The sequence below is a fragment of the Dermochelys coriacea genome, chromosome 21 (assembly GCF_009764565.3).
Source record: "Dermochelys coriacea isolate rDerCor1 chromosome 21, rDerCor1.pri.v4, whole genome shotgun sequence".
Taxonomy (NCBI): domain Eukaryota; kingdom Metazoa; phylum Chordata; order Testudines; family Dermochelyidae; genus Dermochelys; species Dermochelys coriacea.
The window spans coordinates 8555833-8567068 of NC_050088.1; the positions used below are offsets into that span (position 1 = coordinate 8555833).

The 11236-nt window shown below is 44.5% G+C and overlaps 1 protein-coding gene across 1 annotated transcript; it reads left to right on the forward strand.

Moving 5' to 3' along the window:
- The first annotated feature begins 1226 nt into the window (after nt 1–1226).
- PIFO (primary cilia formation) lies at nt 1227–7209 on the forward strand. The gene is made up of 6 exons (XM_038379550.2): nt 1227–1281; nt 1566–1708; nt 2462–2560; nt 3838–3971; nt 6260–6377; nt 6951–7209. Exons 1-6 carry the CDS (start codon nt 1257–1259, stop codon nt 7017–7019), a joined length of 588 nt encoding a protein of 195 aa, XP_038235478.1. The 5' UTR covers nt 1227–1256; the 3' UTR covers nt 7020–7209.
- The last annotated feature ends 4027 nt before the right edge of the window (nt 7210–11236 follow it).

Genomic DNA, 11236 nt, shown 5'->3' on the forward strand with positions numbered 1-11236 from the left:
TAAGCATGGGGGAGGGGAAAACATAAGAAAATTTGAAAAAACTGAGATTTAGTTTGGTGCTTTGGAAAAAAAAGACATGCTGGAGGTGTTGCTATTCTATTCTCCTCTGCTTGTATCATTATTTTTGTATTGTGATAGCACCTAGGACCCTGGGCATAGACTGGGACCCCATTGTGCTAGGTGCTGTACAAACACAGAACCAAAATACGATTCTTGCCCCCCACCGCCGCCCGAGAAAGGACCATCTAATAAAACAAGAGACAGCAGCTTGAGACAAAGCCAGATGGGGGAAACAATGAGACAATATTGGTCAGAATGACAGGCAGTGGTCTTAGCATGCCAGCTGCCTAACTACTGGCAGTTATAAGACATCTATCTAGAAAGCATCTAAAACAGTGTGTGCGCCAGGGGGTGTGCCGTGTAGGATAGGGATGCTTTTAAACATAGGTGCTGCACCCCCTGGCCTGAAGTGATTTCCATCATACACAGGGTTTACAGTTTGGTTCAACAGCTCTCAGCACACACGCCCCCGCACACCCACTTTACACATTGTTCCAGCACCCCTGCTTTTAAACAATGTGGCATGCTGATATGATCTGGCCCCATGTGGTATTTCTCATCTGAATTGTCTGTGGCTTGGATGCATATTATTCAGACCCTTTACTGAGAGTCCCTTTTTGCTAGAAGAAAAGGAGGACTTGTGCCATCTTAGAGACTAACAAATTTATTTGAGCCTCAGCTTTCCTGAGCTACAGCTCACTTCCTGGGATGCACAAGTCCTCCTTTTCTTTTTGCGGATACAGACTAACAGGGCTGCTACTGGGAAACCTTTTCGCTAGGTAACCTCAGCCTAACCCTGCAGGCTGGGGACAGGGGATACGAATGGGTCAGGTCAGAGCAGCCTCCCGCCACCTCCACCCCCGCTGCGATCCCATCACCGAAAGGAACCGCCACAAAACAGCCTGGCCTGGGCTCAGACCCTGCCCCAGCGGTGCCCCGCGGGCGGGCAGCAACGCCGGGGCTGCTGTTGTGGTTTGGCTCCGCCGGCAAATCGCTGCTCGGTGCGGCGCATCCCGGCAGGGCGGAGCGGCGCGGCCAGTCGCCAGCCCCCCCGTCCCTGGGGCTGCAGCCCGGCGCTGGGCGCCCGCGGGCCGGAGCGCGGAGCAGCCCGGGGGGCGCGGGTGCGGCCCCAGCCGGTCGGGGAGCCCCCCCCCCCCCGTGGCCATGGCAACGGGCCGTACACACGGGCCGGCGGCATGATCTGGGAGTGGGAGCTGACCGGTGAGCTGAGCCGCGCCCAGCCCGGGCACCTCCCGGGGGGGGCTCCCCCACCCCCGCCAGCCTCCGGCCGGGTCACCTCCGGAAGGGGCTTCCCCGCCCGCACCGAGCCCGGGCACCTCCGGGGGGCTCCCTCGCCCATCTCCGGCCAGGGCCCCCCCCCGGGGGCTCCCCAGGCGATGCTGAGCAGAGCCACCTCCTGGGGCTAAATCACACCCCACGCAGTGGAAGCAGGTCCCCCCCCCGGCTTGTTCTAACTCCATCCTCGTTGTTTCTTGCCTCTGTAGCGGGGCAGAAGCGAAACTCGTTCGGATCATGTCAAGCCAGGAAAAGTTTCCCCTTTCACCATGCCCCAGACAGACTCGGGAACCAGCTGGTCCCCATCCTTGGGGACCCCTGTCGTGGGCCCGGGAGTTACCACAATGAAGAGGTGAGTCTTCTGCAGTAGCGCTCCCATCCCAGGGTAGTAGGATGAAGTACCAGCTTGTGTCACCAGCCAAGATTGAGTCCCATCTGGGCTGGGGGCTGCACATGTATTTGATGAGACAGTCCCGGCCTTGGAAACCTGCCTATAGAGACAAGGGGGATTTTTTTCAAGAGCACATAAACGCCTTAAGAAAAGGAGGACTTGTGGCACCTTAGAGACTAACAAATTTATTAGAGCATAAGCTTTCGTGAGCTACAGCTCACTTCATCGGATGCATTGCTTATGCTCTAATAAATTTGTTAGTCTCTAAGGTGCCACAAGTACTCCTTTTCTTTTTGCGAATACAGACTAACACGGCTGCTACTCTGAAACCTGTCATAAACGCCTTAGACTCCTAAGTCCCATTTTGAATTGTACCCAATAGAAACAAAAAGAAAGCATTATTATCCCTCATTTTCCAGCTGAGGCAGAGACAGAATTAAGTGACAGGTTTCAGAGTAGCAGCCGTGACTTCCCCTGAATCATACACAGAGGCTGTGACACAGCCAGGAATTGAATCCACATCTGATTCCCAGCCTCCTGCTTTAATCACAAGACCATCCCACCTGTGACAGTGACAATTGAAAAAAGGCTTTTTCTTGAGATAAGAGACTTTAACAACAGGTTGGTCTCTAGCTGCTCAAATGCATTAAACCATAAACTGATGTGAATGACATCGTAACTGGTACTAAACATGCTTCTGCTTTTTACATACAGAGGAGTAGCATGATATATGCCTTGACTCATAAACCAGAGAGCATCAAAGGTTACGTACTGGGAGCAAGAACATCCCTGCGTTTCCCACCAGATTGCAAGGTAAGGAAAGCACACTCTACTGTGCATCAAGGCTGCTGCGTGTTCCTGTGCGTGGTTAAAAAAATTAATGCACTGTAATTCCATCACAAGTGCTTGTGATATGTATGCCCAATTTCCATTCACTTTGCTGGCTCCTGCAGATATTTGATGACAGAATTAAGCAGGTTGGGCCAGATTTTCCAAAGCATCCCTCCATCCGTTTAAGCACCTAAATAAGTGGCCCAATTTTCAGAATCACTGAACATGCCAGGTACACATTGGATGCTGAGCTCTTTGGGAATTCTGGTCCCTGGTTCACACAAACCTAAAAGGAGTCTTGCTCTGAATTTTTTGGGGGGAAAAATGCTTTTTCATTTACTAGTCACAGCTCTACAAAAATAAGATAGTTCTACAAGGATTGCTAGTTTAGAAATGTATTCATTCTAGGTGAAATTCATCCTTGTGCTGAAGGCTAGCTCAATGCACCACTTAAATTCCACCTAAGAAACAGAAATTAAGTGATGGATAGATCTTATGCTGATCCTCTGCCCAGTGCTGAATTTCTCCCTCAGTTGCATATCTATATTTCATTATAGATTACTCTGATATGCTGAAGTATGGGGAAAGTATTCAACTATCCCCTCTACGGCTGATAAAATAACCAAATACAAGGAATCCTTCTGTCAGCTTCATTGCATGAACTTCTTAACCTGCTGAAGTTTCTCTTTGTTCTTAAACATCCTCTTGGTTGAGGAAGGTATCAGAAATAGATGCTGTTTATGAATTATAGATGGTGTCTAGATACAATGATGATGGGCACTTCAGAAATAGATTGAATCAGTTAAAGGGACAAACACAGACCAAACTCTGGAGGCTCAGTAATTTCAGGTTTCCACAGAAATATCTTACATACCTGCAGATCCCTTCATTACTCCCAGAAGATAATAATTTTAGGAGTGATAGGGCACATACCAATATAAGATTAGTAGGAAAGTTTCATAGACGCCTCCAAGAAAACTGCCCGGCTTTAAGGTTTGTGCTTTTCGGCCAAAGCATCTCTAGCAACCCAAAAACAGAACAGAATTACAGACTTCCTAAAATATATGGGTCCTGTCCTGATTCTTATTTACATTCCAACCACTTTACACTGCTTTGGCAGCATGTGTACATTTACATTTGCAAACACTTTAAGGCCCCTTGACATGGTCAGAGCAGCTAGACTGTAAATGAGCATCAGGCCCCTAGTGCTAACTTTTTTCTTTTTTCTTTTCTTTTTTAATCTGCTGCCTGATAAATAGACTGTGACCCCTGGTCCTGGAACACACCAATCAGCATGGATCAAAGACCAAAAGTTACAGCCTGCCTACGCCCCATTTTCTGTCAAGTCATCACGATTTCCGCAGAAGGCTCTGGATAGAGAGTTTTTCCCTGGGTACCATAAATCTGTATCTCACTCCTTTAGTAGCAAGGTAAAAGCCAGCCTAGGCATTAAGGGATAGGATTGCAAAGGCACAAATGGGAGGTAGGCAACTGCGTACCTGCCCTGTGTTGTGTACCTTGAAAATCTCACCTGGAGTGTATAAAGACACCCTACACCCCAAGGTGCCAATGTTGCCAAGACAGGGTAAATCAGCCAGATTTATCGTTAGAAGCAAATGGCTCCAAAAAAAGCACAAATCAATCTTCAGATGGGAATCTACCACACGTGCCAGATTTATTGTGATCACTTAAGATGTCACTAACACAAGTGGAGGATGAGGCCCAAAATCCTGCTTTCATAAAATAGAATGTAAATTTCAATTTAACCACAGCACAAAACCACGAAATCTTTTAGCACAATTCACTCATTCACTCACTTGAGTTTCACTCAAGATAAGCTCAGTGCTCCAATAGCAAAGGCGCTAAACTTGTTAGCATTAAAGCCCATTGATTGAGCATGACAGAGGAAATTGCACAGTGTGAGTGCTGACCTACATCGGGCTCCAGTTAGTGTCTTAAGCTCTTCATTTTCATGCGCATTAAAAAACTGCCCCATATTCACCAACAGATTGGAAAAAAATAGCAAGGTTATGGTGATCTCCAAAAAATACTTCTGGAAACAGAAACACTATGCAACAGAAAAAGATTAAAGTTAAAGCTACTATTGCATATATATATTTTAGTGGACAAAGTCAGCTTTTGTGGTTTGTAGTCACAATCAGTAGCGTAACAGTCTGATTTCTTTTGCTTTGATTATTTAGATCATAGTCAGACAAGAAATATTCACAGCAAAAAAGAGAGACCTTGTTGTCTGTTTTACAGATCTCCTTTTCACATGGCATGTTTAGAAGCATGCCTTTAGAAATCAGCATCCATGAACCTCTCTCCACTATGAATTTGTTGCAGGGATCTCATTTTTTTTTTCAATCTTTTGATATGTTTGCAGTGTACCCCGAGTCTGAAGGACTGGATCAAATACATAGAGTTCAAATACATAGAGGAGAGATGTAACCAGGGACTGCCCGAATAGCAGTGCCTAATCGATTTCATAAATGATCTGAAAAAAGGGGTAAACAGTAAGGTGGCAAAATTTGCAGATGATACAAAACTACACAAAATAGTTAAGTCCCGAGCAGACTGCAAAGAGCTACAAAGGGACCTCTCAAAACTGGGTGACTGGGCATCAAAGTGGCAGATGAAATTCAATGTTGATAAATGCAAAGTCGTGCACATTGGAAAACATACTCCCAACTATACATATAACATGATGGGGTCTAAATTAGCTGTTACCACTCAAGAAAGAGATCTTGGAGTCCTGGAGAGTTCTCTGAAAACATCCACTCCATGTGCAGCGGCAGTCAAAAAAGCAAACAGAATGTTGGGAATCATTAAGAAAGGGATACAGAAAATATCCTACTGCCTCCATATAAATCCATAGTATGCCCACATCTTGAATACTGTGCGCAAATGTGGTCGCCCCATCTCAAAAAAGATACATTGGAATTGGAAAAGGTTCCGAAAAAGGCAACCAAAATCATTAGGGGTCTGGAACAGCTGCCGTGTGAGGAGAGATTAATAAGACTGGGACTTCGCAGCTTGGCAAAGAGACAGCTAAAGGGGGGATATGATAGGGGTCTATAATATCATGACTGGTGTGGAGAAAGTAAATAAGGACGTGTTGTTTACTTCTCATAACACAAGAACTAGGGGTCATCAAATGAATAGGCAGAAGGTTTAAAAAAAACACAAAAGGAAGTATTTTTTCCACACAACACACAGTCAACCTGTGGAACTCGTTGCCAGAGGATGTTGTGAAGGCCGAGACTATAACAGGGTTCAAAAAAGAACTAGATAAATTAATGGAGGATAGGCCCATCAATGACTATTAGCCAGGATGGGCAGGGATGGGGCCCCTAGCCTCTGTTTGCCAGAAGCTGGGAGTGGACGACAGGGGATGGATCACTTGATGATTACCTGCTCTGTTCATTCCCTCTAAAGCACCTGGCATTGGCCACTGTCAGAAGACAGGATACTGAGCTAGATGGATCTTTGGTCTGACCCAGTAGGGCCATTTTTATGTGATGACTACTCAAGATTTAGAATCCCAGTATGATGAACCAAAAACCATATCATGCACATCTCCTCGTGGATCAACGTGGCACTTGTAAATCAGCAGAGTATAAACTCCTTGTCTAAATCAGTTGCAGAAATGAGATCTATTTTGTGTTCATCCTCCTTTAGACCTGGAACTTATGAAGCAGACAAGCTGCCACACAAGAAAATCATCTGGCCAATGAAGTTTGGGTCTCCAGATTGGTCTTTAGTACCAATGCCAGAGAGGAGGACTCTAAGAACAGAGGTATGGCATTTATGTAAAGGTATCCATATCGTTATTCTTTACTTTTGAGATGGGACTTGGTTGATCAAGGCATCAGACAAAGGAAACCGTACAGATACACAGAGGGACTAATGTCATTCTCCCTGTGCAGCATGCTGTACATAGAGAAAGAGGAAAATTACTAGAAATCCAAGAGGCTTAGAAGCAATGGGAAGGAAACATGACCATTAATGAAGTTATAGTGGGGCATGCAGAGACTAATTTATGAAGAATGGGTCTGGAGACAGGGCTGAAACAGTAAACTGTAAGTTATCTAGGACAGGACCTTTCTGGTCTAAAGATATAAAGAACCTCATGAAATATGCTAGTGCAATGTCTCATGTTTCCCTCTAATACTAATCCACATAGAGGCTAATACTGCTAGCAGCTAATGAGAGTTAGTCCTGTAATTCAAGTGGTAGAGATTCAGAGTTCATACCACACTCCCGATTCACACTGGAGCTTCTTAAACTTGCCTATTTCTTTCAGCGCTGTTTTACAATGTGCTCTACTTTTAAAAGCTGTTACATCCATACATATTTATTTCTGTTTTAGCTGATTACAGATAAAGAATTCAGGAAACATCGGAATCGATTGGCCTACTTGAGCTTATACTACAGCTGAATAGTTCTACCCATCAGAGTGTATCTTTTCCTTTCCAATTAAGCTTCTCAATTCTGTTTTTAGCTGCACCAAAAATCGGGGTGTAAAACTAGTTCTCTTATGCTACTCGGACTCCAAAATCAGGCTGCTTCATAAAGAACTGACCAGTGTTTACATTAGGGCTTAATTGGTGTCATTTCACTTTTAAAAATAAAAAGTCAGGTTTAGAACATGCTCCAGTGTCAAAGTGTATGTGGCCAGTGTGTGTGGGAGCGGAGTTTAATAAAAGTATGATTTTTGGTGGTAGTGGGTTTGATTCTCTACTGTGTTGGGTCTTGCACTGTGATTGACAGTAGTGCAAGGTGGGTTTAAAAGGCTAGCAAATCAGAATGCAGGAATAAGCAAAGTAGTGGAGGATTAGGCCCAGTGGCTAAACTTGGCGTGGCAGTAACAGTGTTGGTGCTGCATTTCCATCCAGCAGCAGGTGGTTATGTTCACCTCATAAGCCTGAGGATCCTCGTCACGTAGATTGAAATCCATAGGAGTTAGGCTCCTAAATGCCGTTTAGGTTCTGGCCATACCATTTGTTGCTCTTTCACAGAGATTGTGATGGAAGACAGATGCTGCCAGAAGGCTGTGGATCCAGAAAGTCTGCTTAGTATTAATAAAAAATAGAAGGGGTTGTTTTTTTTTTTTATTCTAGCAATGTCCTGCAAATTGGAGGACCATAGAAAAGCAAGCTGCCCCAGGGCATATCTACAATACAAGCTGGAATTCATGACCTGGAGCTGATTGGGGTGGGGAGGGGGGGGATGAGTTAGGAAGGGGTTGAAGATGCACACGCTTATCCATTTCCTGTGTTCTTTCTTCCCACTCCCTTGCATGCTTGCAAGTCTCTCAAAGAATAGATGGATTTTGAAAGTAGTAACTTCACCACTGGAATGATCCTCCAACGCGGATACCCCCTTCTAGCCATAAGCCCTCCTGCCCCTTCCCTAAAGGCAATTAATAAAACCTAGCAAAAAAATAGAAACAAAAACCCAATCCCAAGCAGAGCTTTTACCCCAAACAGGGAAAACTGCCAGAAATTCCATAAAGTCCATTGGAGACTTTGTTATTGATCCTGATTTTACAGGGAAGGTGCTCAGATGCTATAATGAGGGACAGCAATATAAAACCCTACGATGGATAGATAATTTCCATGCCAGGCCTGTATTACCTTCTGAAACCATTATAATGCAAGGGAAATCACTTGTCACACTAAAGCTGTCAGGTTATAGCTCGAAACGCAGAGGCTTTAGCGGCAGTTGCTGATCATTCTTAAACAAACTGTTATCAGTCCTCATAGTAACTGTGCTTCCTCTTATTACAAGATCACACTCAGAAATGCATAGTAGTTCTTGACGGCATAATTTATCTAAATTCATTCTAGGAAATCAGGGGCAAGGAGGTAACGTTTGTGCATAGTGTGGGAAGTCCCATTATGCCAGTCACTATATCGTTTTCATACATTTATTCAGAATGCATGGACTTCAGTGCGAAAAAGAAAAGGAGTACTTGTGGCACCTTAAAGACTAACAAAGTTATTTGAGCGTAAGCTTTCGTGAGCTACAGCTCACTTCATCCACTGAATGCATCCGATGAAGTGAGCTGTAGCTCACGAAAGCTTACGCTCTAATAAATTTGTTAGTCTCTAAGGTGCCACAAGTACTCCTTTTCTTTTTTGCGAATACAGACTAACACGGCTGCTACTCTGAAACCGGACTTCAGTGCATTTTCGTTTGTGCAACAGCTGCAGTACAGCATTCGTGGGATTGCTACTCTTCAGTGAAGTTACAGGTTTCAGAGTAGCAGCCATGTTAGTCTGTATTCACCTGTTACAGGAATTCACCTGAATTATAGGAATTCACCTGGAAATTTTGTGCACAGGTCACCTTACTGAGAGCCTTCCCTGTCATAGGGGAATAACTCAGCTAGTGAACGTACCAAGTCAGCTACGTAAAATCTTTCAGGTATTCTCTCAATGGAGGAAGCTTTACAGAGAGTTAGATTTATTTATTTCAATGTGTTAGATGTCTTTGGGACTTGTGGAATTAAAATTACACATTCTTTTAGATTTAATCTTTCCTCAGAACCCTAGGGATTGATGACATTATTATTATTTAATATTTACCTCACTCAAAGGCCCCTTGTCAGGCAGAGCCCCATTATTTTAGGCACATAAACACTGGCAGCTCACCTGGACCAAGATGGTGAAGCAATGCTTGTCCTCAGGAGGGCAGCCCCTAGAACACGTTCAAAGTCCAGGTCGATCCCATCAGACCCATACTGATGGAGGTATCCAATGACGGAGTTGATGAAAGTTTTGCTGATAGTGGCTGAGGCCACCATGGTAGTTAACCTGGGAAGAACGGATTTCTTAGTTAGACTGGAAAACCATCCTCACTTTGACTCCCAACCCTACTATTCATCAGCAGCAACTCCTCTATTTTCCTGGTCACCCCTTTTGTAAATGCAGCTCCCTCCCTTCCCAGCCCAAGTCAGCCTCCCTTTCATCGTCTCTGCCATCATTTTCATCTGTCATCAGAGTTACATATGTTTCACAAGTGTCTCTTTCACCATTGTCATCACCTTTAATGTTCCCTTTGTGCAGAGGGTCAGCCTGAGCCCTATGCACCCCATTTAGGCCCCCAGAAAGAGGGCTTATTTGGTGCTGGTCCTCTGGACAGGGGTAAATTTCATCTTTGGAACATGTTAAGTGCCACATGAAGATTCTTTTATTCATCACTATCCTAATCTTCATCCCCCCAGACTCTCCTCATCACCATAGCCATCCTCCTCTTCCTCCATCACCTATCATTCTCACTATCATTATCCCCATCAACGCCACCCGCTCCGGCTCTGCTCTTGACCAGGGGACCATCAACAGCCATCACCAACGTGTCACCAGAATGTTCGTTTCCATCCCTAGTCATCACACACGCAACTCAGGGAACTCACGTCTGGGTCCCAACGTTCCATCCTCCAATGGCTAGCACGGTGACCATTTTCTTGTTGCTGTGGGAAAGAGTAGAAAAAACAATGAAATATATTTAGAGAGAGCAAGGCATCTGTTTGTTTTTTTAAAAATCAAGCTTTTCCTTCTAGAAGGGCAGATCCTCAGCTGGTGTAAATCAGCGTCACTCCATTACTGCCAATGGAACAACGTCAGTTCACACTAGCTGAGGCGCTGGCCCAGAGATGTAGGAACTATGAATTACTGACCATTGAACCATGGGCCAAGGACATTATTGTTCCATTCGTACGGGGCGATCTCATTGTTGCTCTTGGTGGCAAAGGCATAAGTCACATAGGTACAGAAGCATAGGTCCACATTTGCTGGTTTATATGTGGCAGTTCTATAAATAAGAGTAATAAAATAATAATAAATTGACCACTGATAAAACATCACATAAGATGAGCATAAGCTTTCGTGAGCTACAGCTCACTTCATCAGATGCATTTGGTGGAAAAATTTTTTCCACCAAATGCATCCGATGAAATGAACTGTAGCTCACGAAAGCTTATGCTCAAATAAATTTGTTAGTCTCTAAGGTGCCACAAGTACTCCTTTTCTTTTTGCGAATACAGACTAACATGGTTGCTACTCTGAAACCTATCACATAAGATGTAACAGACAAATATCATCAAAAAACAGCCTGACACATTGCCCCCACCTAGCCAGAAAGGTGGTATCAAACCATCATTTTCCTCCCACTCCAGTTCTTCTGCTAAAGTAGGTATCAACTGGTGATTTGGTCCCTCCCCTTTTGCCCACCAGTGGAGAGGGATATACAGCTGGCCCATGAGTTGCAGAACTTGTATGGGATGTGTGGGCCCCAAAGCAATGGTACCCTTATTGGCCTCTTGCTTTGCTTGTGCTGAACATGTGTACCTGAACAAGTTATATAAGAAAAAGAGTTGAAGGTTTTGTATAGAGGGCTGATCAATACAGTATCACCATAATGCACAAGATACTAAGAACTAATGCAAGTGATCTTCACAGGAATGGTAAACAATTATCTTGAGATTACATATGGCCCACTCTTCAGCCACTGGACTCTCCCTTACCTGCTCTATCAACCACTCCTTTTTGGCACAGAAACCGTGCCAGCACTGTGCAAATGCTGTTATCTGAAAAGCCCAGGGTGCCTCATGTGTTTGAACTTGCATTAGAAAAAGATTGAAGAATTCACCGG